This window comes from Jatropha curcas, chromosome 7, assembly GCF_041381405.1.
Source record: "Jatropha curcas cultivar XTBG-Jc1 chromosome 7, XTBG_Jcur_1.0, whole genome shotgun sequence".
Lineage (NCBI taxonomy): Eukaryota > Viridiplantae > Streptophyta > Magnoliopsida > Malpighiales > Euphorbiaceae > Jatropha > Jatropha curcas.
In genome coordinates, this window is record NC_143157.1 from 21,562,194 (window position 1) to 21,583,228 (window position 21,035).

Here is a 21,035-nt window from a genome sequence, read left to right on the forward strand (position 1 = left end):
TTGAACCTGTTAATATGGTTAAAACTGACATAGATTAGAGAGGATATGATGGCATCAAGTTTGTTGAAATTTCCAAGGTGTTATTTCTTGCTTGTTCTATCAATATGTTGGTGTTCTTGATTCTAATTAAGCATAACTCATTATTATTTTTAGAGTGGTTGAACTATTATCACAATATGATTTCTACAGAGATTTGGTGATTATTGAGTCTGATTCTAAAATTGTTGTCTATTGAATAACTCATAGAGATAAACGTCTATGGAAATGGTGCGAATATTTTAATAAGTTTGATACCATTATGCTTCCTTTGAAAGAATTTTCTTTACTCATGTACATCGTGACCGGAATTTTTATGCAGATGGATTGACGAATTAGAAGTGGATTCTGATGCTTCTTTCTTAGCTTGGTTTTGATGGTTAGGCTCTTGGTTATGGATTGCTTCAAGCTTGAAGATTATTGAAGTCAAATTGAGCATCATAGTGTTAGGCATAATGGGTTCAATTTAAATAAATTTAGTTAGATTTCAGAGTTTTAGTTGGATTAGGTGAGATGATTAGAATAAATTATAAGTTTCGAAGATTATCAATTATCAATATTTATGTACTAAATATTAAATTAAAAAATTAAGTTAAGCTAACCAAAATATATATAAAAAAAAAAAAAACCTCAATTTTTTTCAAAAAAGGAAAATTAAATACAATGCTGAATAAATAGAGACATTAAAACTTTCTCTTTGTTTTAGCTTTTATATATATATATATATATAGTTGTGAAAATTAATGTATTATTACTTTACTTCATATGGATTAGTTTTTGCAATATTATACTAAATTATTTTCTTTATTTATTTGTTTATTTTCTTTCTTTTCTATTTTCTATTTTGACAGATATATTCATATTTGTATAAAATTTTGTTATTTTTGTTTTGCAGATTTTGATTTGCAGAACAATTTCTTCTTGAACTCGCAATCACATCAATTGGAACTAAGAAATGTTAATTGTTTTCGGTAGATGTAAGCAGTCAGTTGAAGAACAAGAATATCACAGTTAATGTAAAAGTGGACACAAACTTCAATGTAAGTTGTAAAAGCTTCAATGGATACTTGTGCTCTAATTCTTTTTCTTTGATTTCTCATATTTAATTTAATGGACTGTGTTATACGAGTTTGTGGATTGTTGTTGCCATTGTTAATTTGTTATGTATTAAAACTTGTATCCTCTTCTGTTTCATATTCCAAGGTATAGGAAATTATTTTAATCATCTAATGAAATATTAGCTTTTTGATATATTTTTTTCCTTCTTCGTTTATGACTCTCTCTTTCTATCTTTAATTGTGCAATAATTTTTTATTTAATTTTTCATTGACACGATTGCTAAACGAAAAAGATAGAAAAAAAATATGAAACTTAGGTCTCTCTATCCAAACCTAAAATACTTCGTTCGTAATGATTTGATAATTTCTAAGTATTTGAATTTGTATTCTAAAATTTTTCAATTTTAACCTCTCAAGCAATTTCGTTGCATATTGATTAAAAATATTTATATAAGAATTATAATTATTCTTGAGCTTCTTTCTATAAGTAATCACCCAAAAGACCAAGAAAGTTTAGTTATGTGGATAGTAATTTAAATCTGTCAGTACTGAATTTACGTATTTAATTAAGTTTTTATCCAAAGCAAAACCAGGAAAATTTTCCTGGAGTTGCTACACCCCAGCTTGGGTAATAAATGTTTAGCTGCTATTTCGAGTAAAATTCTGAAACTTCAAATGTGATCATTAATGTTTTTAATATTGATTCCTATAGGTTACTTTATATTGTTTGAGACATTATAGCCAAAGAGTTTCAAATTTAGGTAGCCAACAATGATTTTTTTTATACTCCAAGTACTATATGTAAGATTCAAACATCTTCATATTCAAACTATAATCAATGGACACTTTTCTTTTTAGATCAACAAGATGAGCATGCGAATAGATCGAGTATGGAATGGGTATTTTTAATATCCATATAGGAGCCAAGAAAAAAAGTATAATGTAATGATATTTAAGAAAAAAATATATATAATAGGTTTTTGATCAATTTGTTGAATTTAAATATTTAATGCTAGAAATATCTGTAGCTAGAAATAAATTGGATAGACTTATTTTATTAGTTTGATAATCAATTTTAATTGTTTAAGTAGGGGAAACAACCCTAAAATCACTAACAAGCTCTCCCGATGTATTGTTAGTTATTTTAACCCAGTCTAATTACCTATCTTCCAATAGTGCAATCAAACATGAATTAAATCATTAAGTTTTATGGTTTGTTTATGACTTCATAACCTAAGGTCATTAACTTATTAAAACCCCCCATGAGTCAAACCATATAACTTTCGCACCAAGTTATTATTCTCATGTAATTTATTACCCTATTCATATCAAAAACCCTTCTCCCGATAGTGATTAATAAAATAAATCAATTCAGGGGAGAAACTTTGCCTGGAAGTATTAAGTTCAATAATAAATTATATCATGAACAAGCAAAAACAAATCTAATATTAGAAATTGGAATCAAAATTAAGCTACATCAAATCTCTAGTATAAGAGTTTTAGTTTAACATAGTAATTAAATAAAACTCAATTAAACTTGTAAATATTCTCATAATCAACATGAATATTGAAAATAAAACAAGAAAAGAGTTTAGAAATAAAAACTAGTTAATGATTGGCTTGAGCGACTTCCTTGAATCTTGACACAAATCTTGAATACTTGAAGTCTTGGAGAGAGAGAGAGAAAACAATAGAACAAAGATGGAATATACAGTGAGTATCTCCTTTGTCTATGGCTAGTCTCTCTATTTATATAAACTTTCTGGAGTATCTTCGTGTTCGTTTAGGAAAGTGAATCTTTATTGAGTAAGAAATCTTTTGGGGATAGAAAACTGTTTAGGCTTTGTATTTGTTTCCAATTAAGACTCTCCTAGCGTCTAAATAGGATTAAAACTTGATTTTCATGTCAGGAAATCATCTCATATGGGTCCATGCAAGTGGTGCAGGATGGGCTGACGTTTTAGGCCCAAGGCAAAACTTGAACTTTGGCACGGGCGTGTTGTGCGGCACGGCTAGGGCGTGCCAGCCTCTGAAAGTTTTGATTACTTTGCTCTTTTCTGTGTCAAAATCCTACAAATTTCCTTAACTTCAAGTAAATTATGATTCAAGGAAACTTTGAACAAAAACATAAATAAAACTAAATAAAAACTAATTAAAGTAATTAAAACTACTAAAATTCCTAATAAAAACTATATTAAAAATACAACAAAAATAACATCTATCATCTATAATTACAACAATTCCAATTATAATTGATATTTTTATAGCATTATAATTTATAATAACCAGGTGAGGCGTTTCTCAGTAGTCAAATGCTCTTAGATGATCCTAGATTTTCCTCACGTTCAGACCTTTAAGAAGTGATTTGTACCTATAGAGAAAAAAGAAAAATGAATTAAATCAAGTCTAGGTTCTCAGATTTTACCTTTTGGAGCAAATCAACACTTCTCAAACTTGAAGGCTCGAGAACTTTATCCAAATCCGATATTAAGAACTTATGATTTGTTTATGAATGATTGATTTTGTTGTTGGTGATTGATTTTGTTTTTATTAAAAACCCAATAGTTTACTTAGAGAAAATCAAGTTTTCAATCTTAAAACCCTAATTTTCTATTGCTAAATAAGTTTTCAATTCATCAAAAATCCCCTCTCTCTACAGGATGGAGTAATTATAGAAAAAATGTGAGGTGGAAAACCTAATCTCTAGGAACTATATGGAAAAAAGCCATTAATGGGCCCTTAGGACCAGTAGGGCCCATTTTATGGAAATCTAGTCTAATTGGCTTGCAAATCGAGGTGACATGCCAGGACATGTAGCATGTTCTCGTTTTAAACTCGGATTATCGAATCAAGAATCAGGCTCGATCGAGTGTATAAGACCTGATTTTATTGAACACGGTTATCATCATTGAGCCATTTTTCTAGGAAAAATTAAGTGAATACAGTTTGCCCCCCACTTTGATAATATTTTGCTTTTAGCAGAATGTCGTCAAAGTATAAAATAGATGCAAAAGTAAGAAATACTTACTTCACAAATTGTATGAAAAAATTAACATGTCCATGCAGACAAGGTTTCTGTTCTTTGGATGGTCTTGATGGTGAAAGTGAGTTCTTGGGGCGACTTGATGATGAAGATGCGTTCTTTGGACGACTTGATATTGGAAATGTGCCCTTTGGACGATTTGAGGTAATTTTTACCTGTAAAAGCAATTTTTTGCTAATTAAAAGGAAAGACCTACCACCTGTGGTTTAGTGTTTCCGAGATTATGTCTGAAAAGTATTACTCTGCATAAAAATTTATAAAAAAGAGGGACTTCCCATGAAAATATCTCATGTTTCACAAAAATATATCTGTAAGTGTGCCTTTGCACAAAAAAGTAACTTTGGTAACAAATGTGACTTCACAAGCAAAATGAGAAAAGTTACTTGTGACCAACGGTGATGTTCCTACTTGTGCATTGAGTTAGAATAACTTGCCAACCAAGCATAAGAGTTGTGTTGCAGCAATTGAGTTTAAAAATCCTAAGTGGGCCTAATAAGCCCATAAAAAGCTTATAAAAATTTTTGAATGTTTAAACCTTTCACTTATTCCCTTAAGCTTTTTAAACTCTCTGAACTCTCTGGTCTTCTTCCAACCAAATACCTTCCTATCGACCATATATGGATGCTAAAACATGACTATTTTGGATTCCTAAGGGACAGGCCGTAGATCCTTAGACTAGAATTATGAGCCTAGGGATGTAATTATTGGAGCATGTCGCGCCGTAAGGAGACTTTGTGACTTTGACACTCAATTTGGCGGGGTCGTTTGTGCTCCAAACTCTCTACTGAGGTACTTTTCAACCCGATCTTTTGATTTCCTATCTTCTTATTTCATGAAAACTAGGTTAGATAAAAAAAGTTAGGGTTTTTACCTTATTCTTGCTGATTTTTGGGGCGGTCTGTTGCGTAACGACGTATGCCTCACATAATTGCATGCACTATTTCTCTCAAGCTTCTATGGGGTTTCTTTTACCCTGTTAAAAAGAGGCGTACGACACTGAGAAACACCGTATAGGGTTTCTCAGTGCGTTGCACTATTTCTCAGTAGCACTGCTTACTTCATGTTATTTTTTAGCTATTAAACATGCCATTAAGCAATTTATGCACAAAACATCAAGGATTATGGCAGTTAATCATGTGCTTACTAGGAGACGTGTCTCGAGCCAAAGTCGGTGGCAACACCTTTTAGGTTGGTCAATGGTATGACGACTATCTGAAAACGCGAAGAACAAGATTTAGGAAACAGGATTCGGTCCCTTCATCGATACATTGTCCTAGCAGCAGGGGAGGACTTCGAAGGTTAGTATTCTGGCCCTGATGGGGCGATGGATGGACTCCACTCATACTTTCCATCTTTTGTGTAGAGAGATGACCATTGCAGTGGTTTTTGCTATTATTACTTGTTTTAGACTTGGAGGTAGCGCCATGTTGTTCGATGATAGGCTACGAGACCTGCTCGAGGAGCAACTTCAGCATGTGCTTGATCGGTATATTAGGGTGAGGCCTGTTATCACTAGGGGGAAAGCTTCAATATATATAATAGTATCTATAGCCAATACAAGGATATGGGGCATGGGGCCAATAACCTATATGTTGATTAGGTGGCTAGAGCTTCCTTATTTTACATGCTGGCCACCACATTGTTCACCACACACGAGAATAATGTTGATCTTTCTTTGTTGCCACCTTTGAGGGACTTAGATGAGGTTGGACAACATAATTGGTGGTGCGGCGACCCTATCTTATCAATACTACAATATGGACCTGTGCGTGCGGGGTAACCACCTGAAGATAGGTTACTAATGCATTATTGAGGTGAGTAAATTGTCTTAATAAATATTTAATTAAATAATAAATTAATGATGAAATTAATTTCATTAATAATTATATTAATCATTATTGTTATTTTTTACAAATATTTTAAAATTATTATAGGTTGACAATAAATTTGTATTGTAAAAAACTTATAATGAAGTTGTGCAAACTAAGAAAAAAAAACTAACATATATGGATTTCCAATTTTATTTGGTTGAAAAAATGTATTTGTATTTGTGTGTTAACAAATATCTGACCAGACTCTACTAGAAGTAGCATTATCAATACCATTATGGTTTCTTATATCATTATATGCACATGATAAAGTCAATATAGTATTAATAATGATGTTGTCACGACCTGATTCCATGGGCCGGACCGGCACTAGGACCCATGTAAGCTTAAGGCCCCGAGGCCTGTAGTAAGCCTGAAACACTAAAAATTTACTATCTCAATATAATTTTAAACATTCAGCACATATTTATAGGAAAATAAACCTCAAGATTTTATTAAATCTCGGCCCAAATTTATCAGCTACAACAGTCCACAGTTCGGGCCCAATTAACAATACATTACATTTTTTATATGGGCTCACATAATTATATCGTCTATTTTAATACACGACTAATTGTACGCAAATTCTACAACTGCGGAGTCACTAACTATTTGGTTTACATAGCTTTTTATACATATAATTACATAGTAAAATAATTATGAAACTGGGAAAACTTTCTTCTAGCCCTGCGGCAAAGGAACATAACTCAACCGAATTAAAGAGAAACTTACTTCCTGAAAAATTAAACAAGATATGTGAGCCTTCTAAGAAGTAATACTTATTGCACAACACACGCATTCACACAAATGTATAAATATATCAATCTAGTCATCCGACTAGTTATATGCTCACGCAGCCAGTCACACAAATGGCATATCACCAGCACTCACAACTATTAACATCTTCACATAATCACATCACGTGAAAATTAGTCAGTGGCGTCACCGAAACCCCCGATGAGCCGTCCTCCCACATGGCTCATCCACTCACATGTGCACCAGGGAGCCGATCCCCCATTCTGGCCGACCGGTCTAATCCTCACTTGACCAGCCCTCTCATTGTTTTTCCATTCTCTCTCTCTCTTTTTTTTATATATATATTTTTATATATACCAACAGCAGGCAACCCGGTCGTCTCCATAAAATCTAGATCATCAAGCGCTCACAACAGGAGGCCACCCTGCAGGCTGCGATCAAATCTAGATTATCAGGTGTGCTCAATAAAGAAGCCAACCTGTGGTTAACGGTAATGGTAACGGTAAGTGCACATGGGGGCGTCGATCTCCTATTTACCCGGCTAACAGTAATCATATCAGGATCCATATAACAGTAACGGCATATAACGGTAACGGTAATCATAATCAGGATCCATATAATGGTAACGGTCTCACAAACCCATGGTGACCCACTTCATCCTAATTCCACGCAAACAAAGCATAGCATTATCACAACACAATTAATCAAACATTGCAATCAAATGCAGACATATTAATCAATTAAACATCGTAATGCAATGCACAATTAGACATCCATACTCAAATGCAAACAAATAAATAATTAGATAAATAAGATTAACAATAAACAACAACGATAAAATAAATAATAATAATAATGATAATGAAAATAAATAAATAATTGAATAATTAAATGAATAATAATGATAATAATGAAGTAATTAGAGCACTTTATTTATTATGTATCAATTTATAGAATTTATCTAAAGCTTATTTATTATATTATCAATTAAAGTTAATCTAGATTCGATCTAAATTTCAGCAGAACCTCCCCTAAAATTTGACTAAACCACGATTCGAAAATATAATATCAAAGCCCATCCGTCGGGCAATTCACATCAACTCATCCCGTCCGCCATAACCTTATTTTTCAATCATCCGATCAATCAATTCAGACAGCTCATCCGCTTCAAGCTACATATATCATCCATCACACTTACATATATACACTTAATAATTCCAAATCAACTAATTAACAATTCATATTAACCTCCAAGCATGATTCAATGATATTATTAGTTGCCCTCTAACTATTTACTTGTCTAAGCCTTAATTTATAACTTTTCCTAACAATTCCTAAATTAGCTTACATCAATATTATACCGACTGATTGTTAGCAAAATTATATTTGATTGATTATTCATTCAAATTCAATTTAATTAACTAATAATTATTAAATTTATAATTTATACCGAAAATGAGGAAATTGGTCTTAGAACGTACCAATTGAGAATCGGGCGACGATTCCATGATCAGCGCGAAGAGAAGAGAATTTTGTCTCTCGGGGCGTCGCCGGCCGATCACCGGACCGCTGCCGTGGCCGCCGTGCGCGGTGACCGGAAAATCATGCCTCAGTTGGATTTGAGCGGCGCTTATACCCCCAAACCCAAAAATTCACCAGGAATTCGGATCCATGCTTCGTTTGTGCATTTGGTGAGCCGATCGGTCAGAACCAAGCTCGACAGTCGCTCCATCACCGCCTTCAATGGCATTTCCGCCATACGGGCTCCATCTTCAAAGTTAATAGATGGGAAACGTTTCATTTCCAACTTTTTCTCCATTTACTCAATAATAATAAAAATATTAATAGTAATGGTATTTGATTTTAGGATAATTAATTTATATATATTCATAATAGACTAAATTGCTGGAATTTCATATTATTTCTCGAAAATTTTAACTGTTCTCAAATCGAAAATTCCGATGGTATATTTGGGCTTAGGCCCAACTCGCAAACTTGGGTTCGAATTGAGATTTTATTATTCTTGCAGCCCATACGATCAAAATTTCTGATTTTTGATTTAATAAAAATTCAAAGGTTTCGAAAATAAAAATTCGGGGTGTTTCAGATGTCTATGAGTTGAATTGTATATACGAAGTAAATAAATGTGAAGTATCATACATTAAATTTTATTATGAATTGCCATATTTCATTGTATTATGATATACTTTAAATTATATTTATACATATGTTTTTTATGATAATTAATTGGCTGGTCGTGCTGGGTTACAATTTCATTTTAATTCTGAACAAGATGGAAAAAGTTTATGGTAAAGGGAGAGGTATTTGGGCTTGGGACTTGATAATCTCAAAAATATGTTTTTATTCTTTAAGTGTATTTTAGAGTATAGATTTAGTAGAATAGAGGAGAAAGGTAAAAATAAGTCTTGAACGTCCGGTCCCTTCTTTCTTTTTTATTCCTCTTTGTATAGCTGTAGAGAGTTACTAATGTGGATTTAGATACGACAGTGGGGAGATTTTCTCCACGACATTTAACAGTTAGATATAAAGGGAAGATTTATGGGGATCTATGAGATTTTTTAAATTATTTAGGGGATTATGTAAATAATTAAAAATATTTATATTATATTATATCAATAATATTAATGAACAAATATTAATATTATCTGGACCTAATTATGTAAATTTCGAATAAATATAGGTTATTTTAGACTTTACATAAAATGACAATATTATACATTGTAGAATATTTCTTGTTTGACAAACACCGCCATAATTTCTATAAATAAATAGTGACTTCAGTGTAAATGACACGGAAACTGAATAAACAAATACAATTACCTTACGTTACAGCCATTTTATATCCCCTTTCAGTTCCAACTCCTTAATTTCTTATATTTATGTTACTTCCCTTTCATTCGTGCCGTTAATTTAAACTTGATCCCAACATTATTTTGTCCATTTTAAGGTTGCAGCCTTTTATAATCTTGCTTTAGTCACATGATCCCACGTTATGGGCATTAATCTTATAGGTTCCAACTTTCAAGTTTCCTCTACACGACCAGAAAACTAATGTATGTAAAAATGCCACTTCTTCATTATTATATTAGCATGAATTATTATTTTACATTACCGTATTACATATACTCATCAATACAGATCATAAAACCCAGAAGAAGTCAAGGTAGCAACTAGCAAGCCCACCATGTTTGAAACAGTGTGATAATTAATAATAAAACATATCACGTTATCATAAAAAAAAAATTTTAAAGCAATAAATTATCTATTACTTTGGTATAGTCTTGGTGCAAACAAACTTGAAAAATAATTATTGTATAATTTAAAAGCAATTATTTAATTACTACCTATTTAATACAGTAATATAAAAATTGACATATTGAAAATCATTAATCTTATAGGTTCCAACTTTCAAGTTTCCTCTACACGACAAGAAAACTAATGTATGTAATAGTGCCACCTCTTCATTATTATATTAGCATGAATTATTATTTTACATTACCGTATTACATATACTCATCAATATAGATCATAAAACCCAGAAGAAGTCAAGGTGGCAACTAGCAAGCCCGCTATGTTTGAAACAGTGTGATAATTAATAATAAAACATATCACGTTATCATAAAAATTGAAAACAATTATTGTATAATTTAAAAGCAATTATTTAATTACTACTTATTTAATACAGTAATATAAAAATTGACATTATTGAAAATCATAAATCAAGTTATTTCATAAATAATATTTAACTTACAATATGAAAAGCTAAAAATAATATGTCAAACTTTACTTAATTTTAATAAAGAGGAAAAAAATATTTCAACAATTATTATTAAATATCAAGCCAACCGAAAAAGAAAAAAAACAGTGACAATATTAAAATTTTGTTCAATAATATAATACATTATTGAACAACATAATACATTAATCAAAATATGATGAATAAAATTTGTGTACATAAAATACGTTTTTAGCTGTCTCTTTACATATTTTTGGTCATCTGCAAAGCAACTGTGAAGAAAAAAAATATAATAAATGTATGTCAAGAAAATCATCAAAGAAAAATTCTAAAATACCTTATCTTCCTTTTTTGCTTTGTACAATAATTTTAAAATGTCATCTGGAATAAGAATTATATTGCAAACAACTTCATCAAAAGAAATTTGCATTCTTTATTGCAAATACAACATATATAGATATCATCAACTGCAATAACATTCTGACTCCATGACATCTATCAAATATAAAACCATCCAAAGAAGTTATCTATGTCATAATCTTTGATATTTCTACATAGATAAAAAACTAACCTTTAGTAAAATAAAATACTTATATATGTCGACTTGATAATTTTATATGTTTTTTTTTATCATATTTAAAATAATAAACTTTTACAATTTTATGAAGTAAAAGTTTCAATATTCTAATCAAGGAAAAGATAATGAATTTATTGGAAAAAATATTTTTTCAAGTTTTTAAATATGTTCGATAAATCAAATAGAGATTAAGGCTGTATTCGGCAATAGCTTTTAAAGTTGCTTTTAGCGTTTTAATTAAACACTGTTTTTTATAATGTTCGATAACATATCGTTTGAACTCATTTTTAAAGATTAAGGTAGCTTTTTATAAAAGGTTAACACTGTTTTTATAGTGTTTGGTAACATAGCATTTGAACTAGCTTTTAGAAGTTAAGGTAATCTTTCATAAAAAATTTAGTGTTTTGACTAAACAATGTTTTTTATATTGTTCGGTATATGGCGTTTGAACTCGTTTTTAGAGGTTAAGGTAACGTTTATAAAAAGTTAACACTGTTTTTATAGTGTTCAGTAATATAACATTTAAATTAACTTTTAAAAGTTAAGGTAATCTTTTATAAAAAATTAAAAAGTTAAGTGAAGTCACGTAACGTAACGTTTAGCTTATAACATTTTAGTTATAAAAAATTACATACATATGTCTTAGAGTAGGCAAGTCAAACTATGTTTCTACATGGTTTCACAGAAGTGTGCTCAACTTTATGTATGTGAGTACAAATATGGCTATTTTTCTTGAGAAGTTTTTATAATACGGTAACAAATTTATATTATTGCACCATATTTTTTTAAAAATTACTTTTGAGTCTTAGAGTACATCTTACTATTAGTAAGGTTACTGAACAAATTTTCTTTTAGCAAACAAACTGAAGTGTTCATATTAGGACTATATTTGTAGGTCGTGCCTTAGAAATTTGCTCAACTTTGTGGATCTGAGTGCGAACAATATTTATATACTAGCCAACTTTTATAAAATGGTCACAGGTTTCTCTATTGTTGCACCTTACTTTTTAAACAATGGCATTTATATCAACATTATACCCATTATTATGGCACAATTTTTTGTTTTAGTGAGCAAATTGAGTGCGCTTCTTTCTAGACTGAGTGCATGAAGGAGTGCTCATGATATCTGAGGCCAAGTTCCCTTTATTAGTCCCTATGTTTTAAAACAACATAATTTTATCGAAATATTCCAATTTGAAGTTGATGAGAGTTTTGCAATTTTCAAAAATTATAGCTAATAAATGTGTCCTTGGAAGACTTTATTAATGAGTTGGCTTCCTCACCATTAATTTATATTTAATGCTGATTAGAGGTGTTGTAAGCAAAAAATTGAGAAAAATTTATGTTTAACCACCTCCTTATTCCCTGTTATTTTTCTGTTTTCTCTAAAATAACAGAACCGAGGAGTAACTAAAACTATTTATACTCTAATAGTTTTGCATTATAAATATTTTTGATTACATTGACATTGTTACATTATTACAGCTCATTGTACATAGAATTAGTAGTGCTTTTCAATTAAAATTTATTAATTATTAATTAAATACACTAATTAGCATTCTCCATTACTTCCAATAAAAGGTAATAAATTTTAGTCTCCATAGTAACATTAAAAATTCTCTGAATCAGATTGTCATCACATGCACTACTCTGAATCATATATGCTTAAATAATTAATCACTGTCTTGTAAGCAAAAGGCAGAAAACTGATTCATTATTATTAAGTACACTGATTAGCCGCCTCCATTTATATTATATGGTTGGTCAAACTCAAACCTGGGCGAGCAAGGCATTCCAAAATGATGCCGTATTTGGTAAAGAAGATAAAAACAATCTAAATTTCTGTCTCATTTTCAAAAAAATAATTTACCTTTGGAAAATATATTTTTCAATATTTCTTAAATATTTTTTAAATGACTTATTTTTCATTATTTGGTTACAATATTGAAAATTAAGCAAAAAAAATATTAAAATCTTTAATTCATAAGACAATAAAAATATTAATAATAATAAAAATTTCATTTTTAAAAATTTTATACAAATATTAGAAAAATGCAAAAAAAAAAGAGAAATTATAGAAGTCACACCGGTGACTGTGGTGGTGCCCAACGGTGGCCAGTGGCTGATGGTGGTGACTGGTGGTGGAAAGTGACTGATGATAGTGACTACCCATGATTAATAAATTAAAAAAATATATGAATTTATAAGGATATAATAAGTTTGTCAATGTTTGAAAAATGTTTTTCTCTCTTCAAAATGGAAAGTCATTTTTGTTTAAAAATGACGTAATTTTCCTTTGACTAGAAAAATATTTTCCGTTGACTTATTTTTCTGAATTCCCCAAACAATAGAAAATTGTAGAAAATATTTTTATATAAATTATTTTACAGAAACAAATGGAGAAAATTGTAGAAAATATTTTCCTATAAATTATTTAACGGAAATAAACGGAGACTTACTAATGATATTTTGAATAAAAAATCCAGGTGATATGAATTTCAACAAAAAAAAATTCAACGTCAAATAGAAAACCTAAAGCCATGTGATGCAAGTAGAGAAGAGACTCGTGCAAAGCAAAGTCAAATCATTCGTTTATCCTATAATTGCTGAAAAAAATAATTTAAATCCATGAGTGATAAAATTAAGAGAATTGATAAAAATTGAAAAAAGAAATCAAAATTCAGGTTATTTATTTACGTATTATTTTTTTGTCGTCATTAAACCTTATAAATATGCAGTCACGTTGAAGTGTAAACCACTTGCCATCAGCACTTTCCCATTCAAATCTTCTCCGTAACCAAACATTTTTGTCATTATGGAACAGCAAATCCTCTCAGTTTCAGTTCTTTCCAGTTTCGTTCTTTTTCTTTTCGTCTTATTAAAAGTATCCAAGAAATTATACAAACATGATTCTAACCCTCCGCCAGGACCATGGAAATTACCTTTCTTAGGTAATATCCTCCAGCTCGCCGGCGACGCACCTCATCACCGGTTTGCGGAGTTGGCCAGAACTTATGGACCGGTAATGGGTATTAAACTCGGTGAAATTCCCTTTCTTGTTGTTTCCTCGCCGGAAGCAGCCAAAGAAGTGATGAAAATACAAGATCCCATCTTTGCAGAACGAGCGCTTGTCTTTGCAAATGATGTGTTGAACTATAACCGTAACGGCATGGTTTTTGGGTCATACGGATATCAATGGAGGCAATTGAGAAAATTTTGTACGTTGGCATTACTGAGCGCAAAACGAGTACAGTCGTTTCAATCAGTAAGAAAAGAAGAAATGGCTGATTTTGTAAACTTTCTGCGTTCCAAAGAAGGAAGTTCTGTTAATCTTACTCATACTATATTTGCTTTTACAAATTCTATAATTGCAAGAAATGCTGTTGGTCATAAAACCAAAAATCAAGAAACGTTGTTAACATGTATTGATGGTATTATTTATACTGGAGGAGTAAATATAGCTGACGTGTTTCCTTCCTTAAAATGGCTTCCTTCAGTCAAGAGGGAAAAATCTAGAGTTATGAAATTGCATTATGAAACAGATAAGATCCTGGAAGATATCTTACAAGAGCATAAAGCAAACAAGCAGGCGTGGGTTTCCGAGGATGGCGATGGGAGGAAAGCTGGCAATTTCGTTGATGTTCTTCTGGACCTTCAACAAAGTGGAAATCTTGATTTTCCCTTAACTGATGTCACCATTAAAGCATCAACCATCGTAAGTATATACTCCTTTTTAAGAGTTTAATTAGGCTCTTATTGCGATTTCAAGTTTCAACTGAAGATTTCGTACTTTCCATTGCAGGATGCTTTTGTGGGTGGAAGTGACACATCCTCAAAAACTACAGAATGGGCAATGGCAGAGTTGATGAGGAAACCGGAAATAATGAAAAAAGCGCAAGAAGAATTGCGGAGTGTCTTTGGTGAAAAAGGGTACATTGAGGAAGCAAAACTCCAGGAATTAAAATGGTTGAAGTTAATTATTAAAGAAACAATGAGATTACATCCTGTACTTTCACTACTTCCAAGGGTTTGTAAGCAAAAGACTAAAGTTAGTGGATATGATGTTTATCCTGGTACTCAAGTTCTGGTTAATGTATGGGCACTCGGAAGAGATCCTAAACATTGGAGTGAACCTGAAAAATTCAATCCCGAGAGATTTATTGATAGTTCAATCGATTATCTGGGAAATCATTTTGAATATCTTCCATTTGGTGCAGGAAAAAGAGTATGCCCTGGAATTGCGTTAGGTATGGTTCATATGGAAAATTTCCTCGCAAATTTGCTCTTTCATTTTGACTGGAAATTTCCTAAAGGAATTACTGCAGAGAATCTTGACATGACCGATGCTTTTGGAGGAGTTATGAAGAGAAAAGTAGACCTTGAACTGATTCCCATTCCATACCATCCTTAATTTCTTTATGTTCTCTCAAGGTTAAATGTTTGTAACGTTCACGTACTAATTTGTTGCTTGCAGATTAATTAAGGTTGGAGTGATTTTTTCTCTCTTTATCGTTTACCAAAAAAAAAAAAAATTGAAAAATAAAAGATAGGGGTGAGTTTCCATCTTGGTTTTATTTTTTACTTTGAGATGTACCAAAACAAAACTGTTGTGGGTTGTAATAAATTGAATGATGTCAATGAAATAATGATACAACAGAAAGGAATTTTTCCTTCTTTTCATTTTTTTATAATTTTTTTATTGATATAATAAACTTGAATCTTTGTGTCTGTTCGGCAAAATTAACTGTTTTTATAGCTGTTAGATGAATAGCTGTTTTTATAACTTTTAGATGTTTTAGACTGTGTTCAACAACAGCATTTCAAGTAGCTTTTAGCGTTTTGACCGGTTGTTAGATGTTTTAGATATAAAATTTTCTTCAATTTTTAAAATATATAACCTATTATATAATTCAATAATTTTGTATTAAATTAATTAAAGTTATTTCATTCGTTCATTTTATAAATTTATTTGATTTTAATCACTAATTTTTTTTGAAACAATATGTTCGTAGTTTTTAATTTTGTTAAGCAACAGCTTATCATATAAACTAATTTTAAAGTCACAATTATGTATATACATGTCTATTAATTTTAAATACTCAACAGCCAATAAAAATGAAAATTTTAAAGTTATAATATCTATATATTTATTAATTATAACTCAATTTAAAATTCAAAAATTTCAAAATTATAATTATCTATATATCTATTAATTTAAAAATTATATCCAATTAAATAAAAGAAAAATTTAAAAATTTCTAGTGGTTCGTGTGGATAACAACAACTGCATATGTGAAGTACATTTCAAATAGGCATAACAGCAACTGCATTTATCAAGGAATCCTAAGCAAATTAGAGCCCGTGCATGTGCCATCAGCCAAAACTGTCATACCATGATAGACACAGAAAAGATTAAACAATACAATTTATTCACCTATCTGTGCAATTCAAAAGTTTGCAAGCCAGCTCAAACTGCAAATCACTAACACCATATCTTAACGTGGTAGAATTTATCACCAATAGCAACAGTACCTGTAAGTTTCAAGGACATGTAAAACTAAGATTAACACCTATCAGTTTAATTCCAAACAAAACATACAGTTAAAAAATCCACACAAACAAAAATAATGTCAATAAACACTAAATTAGGAGAAGATTTGGTAGAAGGAAAAGTTGTAAGGTTTCGAGATGATGACCCATCTTTCTTCTTCTCGTTTTGTACGTCCACCGTACGAATTATTTTTGGAGGAGGTAGAGATTAGATTATATATAATAATGGATTCAATTTAAATAAATTTAGTTAGATTTCAGAGTTTTAGTTGGATTAGGTGAGATGATTAGAATAAATTATAAGTTTCGAAGATTATCAATTATCAATATTTATGTACTAAATATTAAATTAAAAAATTAAGTTAAGCTAACCAAAATATATATAAAAAAAAAAACCTCAATTTTTTTCAAAAAGGAAAATTAAATACAATGCTGAATAAATAGAGACATTAAAACTTTCTCTTTGTTTTAGCTTTCATATATATATATATATATATATATATATATATATAGTTGTGAAAATTAATGTATTACTTTACTTCATATGGATTAGTTTTTGCAATATTATACTAAATTATTTTCTTTATTTATTTGTTTATTTTCTTTCTTTTCTATTTTCTATTTTGACAGATATATTCATATTTGTATAAAATTTTGTTATTTTTGTTTTGCAGATTTTGATTTGCAGAACAATTTCTTCTTGAACTCGCAATCACATCAATTGGAACTAAGAAATGTTAATTGTTTTCGGTAGATGTAAGCAGTCAGTTGAAGAACAAGAATATCACAGTTAATGTAAAAGTGGACACAAACTTCAATGTAAGTTGTAAAAGCTTCAATGGATACTTGTGCTCTAATTCTTTTTCTTTGATTTCTCATATTTAATTTAATGGACTGTGTTATACGAGTTTGTGGATTGTTGTTGCCATTGTTAATTTGTTATGTATTAAAACTTGTATCCTCTTCTGTTTCATATTCCAAGGTATAGGAAATTATTTTAATCATCTAATGAAATATTAGCTTTTTGATATATTTTTTTCCTTCTTCGTTTATGACTCTCTCTTTCTATCTTTAATTGTGCAATAATTTTTTATTTAATTTTTCATTGACACGATTGCTAAACGAAAAAGATAGAAAAAAAAATATGAAACTTAGGTCTCTCTATCCAAACCTAAAATACTTCGTTCGTAAGGATTTGATAATTTCTAAGTATTTGAATTTGTATTCTAAAATTTTTCAATTTTAACCTCTCAAGCAATTTCGTTGCATATTGATTAAAAATATTATATAATAATTATAATTATTCTTGAGCTTCTTTCTATAAGTAATCACCCAAAAGACCAAGAAAGTTTAGTTATGTGGACAGCAATTTAAATCTGTCAGTACTGAATTTACGTATTTAATTAAGTTTTTATCCAAAGCAAAACCAGAAAAATTTTCCAGGAGTTGCTAGACCCCAGCTTGGGTAATAAATGTTTAGCTGCTATTTCGAGTAAAATTCTGAAACTTCAAATGTGATCATTAATGTTTTTAATATTGATTCCTATAGGTTACTTTATATTGTTTGAGACATTATAGCCAAAGAGTTTCAAATTTAGGTAGCCAACAATGATTTTTTTTTATACTCCAAATACTATATGTAAGATTCAAACATCTTCATATTCAAACTATAATCAATGGACACTTTTCTTTTTAGATCAACAAGATGAGCATGCGAATAGATCGAGTATGGAATGGGTATTTTTAATATCCATATAGGAGCCAAGAAAAAAAGTATAATGTAATGATATTTAAGAAAAAAAATATATATAATAGGTTTTTGATCAATTTGTTGAATTTAAATATTTAATGCTAGAAATATCTGTAGCTAGAAATAAATTGGATAGACTTATTTTATTAGTTTGATAATCAATTTTAATTGTTTAAGTAGGGGAAACAACCCTAAAATCACTAACAAGCTCTCCCGATGTATTGTTAGTTATTTTAACCCAGTCTAATTACCTATCTTCCAATAGTGCAATCAAACATGAATTAAATCATTAAGTTTTATGGTTTGTTTATGACTTCATAACCTAAGGTCATTAACTTATGAAAACCCCCCATGAGTCAAACCATATAGCTTTCGCACCAAGTTATTATTCTCATGTAATTTATTACCCTATTCATATCAAAAACCCTTCTCCCGATAGTGATTAATAAAATAAATCAATTCAGGGGAGAAACTTTGCCTGGAAGTATTAAGTTCAATAATAAATTATATCATGAACAAGCAAAAACAAATCTAATATTAGATATTGGAATCAAAATTAAGCTACATCAAATCTCTAGTATGAGAGTTTTAGTTTAACTTAATAATTAAATAAAACTCAATTAAACTTGTAAATATTCTCATAATCAACATGAATATTGAAAATAAAACAAGAAAAGAGTTTAGAAATAAAAACTAGTTAATGATTGGCTTGGGCGGCTTCCTTGAATCTTGACACAAATCTTGAATACTTGAAGTCTTGGAGAGAGAGAGAGAAAAACAATAGAACAAAGATGGAATATACAATGAGTATCTCCTTTGTTTATGGCTAGTCTCTCTATTTATATAAACTTTCTGGAGTATCTTCGTGTTCGTTTAGGAAAGTGAATCTTTATTGAGTAAGAAATCTTTTGGGGATAGGAAACTGTTTAGGCTTTGTATTTGTTTCCAATTAAGACTCTCCTAGCGTCTAAATAGGATTAAAACTTGATTTTCATGTCAGGAAATCATCTCATATGGGTCCATGCAAGTGGTGCAGGATGGGCTGACGTTTTAGGCCCAAGGCAAAACTTGAACTTTGGCACGGGCGTGTTGTGCGGCACGGCTAGGGCGTGCCAGCCTCTGAAAGTTTTGATTACTTTGCTCTTTTCTGTGTCAAAATCCTACAAATTTCCTTAACTTCAAGTAAATTATGATTCAAGGAAACTTTGAACAAAAACATAAATAAAACTAAATAAAAACTAATTAAGTAATTAAAACTACTAAAATTCCTAATAAAAACTATATTAAAAATACAACAAAAATAACATCTATCATCTATAATTACAACAATTCCAATTATAATTGATATTTTTATAGCATTATAATTTATAATAACCAGGTGAGGCGTTTCTCAGTAGTCAAATGCTCTTAGATGATCCTAGATTTTCCTCACGTTCAGACCTTTAAGAAGTGATTTGTACCTATAGAGAAAAAAGAAAAATGAATTAAATCAAGTCTAGGTTCTCAGATTTTACCTTTTGGAGCAAATCAACACTTCTCAAACTTGAAGGCTCGAGAACTTTATCCAAATCCGATATTAAGAACTTATGATTTGTTTATGAATGATTGATTTTGTTGTTGGTGATTGATTTTGTTTTATTAAAAACCCAATAGTTTACTTAGAGAAAATCAAGTTTTCAATCTTAAAACCCTAATTTTCTATTGCTAAATGAGTTTTCAATTCATCAAAAATCCCCTCTCTCTACAGGATGGAGTAATTATAGAAAAAATGTGAGGTGGAAAACCTAATCTCTAGGAACTATATGGAAAAAAGCCATTAATGGGCCCTTAGGACCAGTAGGGCCCATTTTATGGAAATCTAGTCTAGTTGGCTTGCAAATCGAGGTGACATGCCAGGACATGTAGCATGTTCTCGTTTTAAACTCGGATTATCGAATCAAGAATCAGGCTCGATCGAGTGTATAAGACCTGATTTTATTGAACACGGTTATCATCATTGAGCCATTTTTCTAGGAAAAATTAAGTGAATACAGTTTGCCCCCCACTTTGATAATATTTTGCTTTAGCAGAATGTCGTCAAAGTATAAAATAGATGCAAAAGTAAGAAATACTTACTTCACAAATTGTATGAAAAAATTAGCATGTCCATGCAGACAAGGTTTCTGTTCTTTGGATGGTCTTGATGGTGAAAGTGAGTTCTTGGGGCGACTTGATGATGAAGATGCGTTCTTTGGACGACTTGATATTGGAAATGTGCCCTTTGGACGATTTGAGGTAATTTTTACCTGTAAAAGCAATTTTTTGCTAATTAAAAGGAAAGACCTACCACCTGTGGTTTAGTGTTTCCGAGATTATGTCTGAAAAGTATTACTCTGCATAAAAATTTATAAAAAAGAGGGACTTCCCATGAAAATATCTCTGTTTCACAAAAATATATCTGTAAGTGTGCCTTTGCACAAAAAAGTGACTTTGGTAACAAATGTGACTTCACAAGTAAAATGAGAAAAGTTACTTGTGACCAACGGTGATGTTCCTACTTGATAGGTGTTATTTTTATAATATTTTTAATATGGTTTTTATTAGGATTTGTAGTATTTTTAATTACTTTAATTAATTTTTATTTATGTTTTTGTTCAAAGC

General features: G+C 30.4%; 1 protein-coding gene across 1 annotated transcript; it reads left to right on the forward strand.

Annotated features, from left to right (window-relative positions):
• Positions 1-13,866: 13,866 nt before the first annotated feature.
• Positions 13,867-15,791, forward strand: LOC149494951 (cytochrome P450 726A27-like). Its single transcript, XM_089723680.1, has 2 exons — positions 13,867-14,810; positions 14,898-15,791. The coding sequence occupies exons 1-2, from the start codon at positions 13,911-13,913 to the stop codon at positions 15,504-15,506; spliced, it is 1,509 nt and encodes a 502-aa protein (XP_089579806.1). The 5' UTR covers positions 13,867-13,910; the 3' UTR covers positions 15,507-15,791.
• The last annotated feature ends 5,244 nt before the right edge of the window (positions 15,792-21,035 follow it).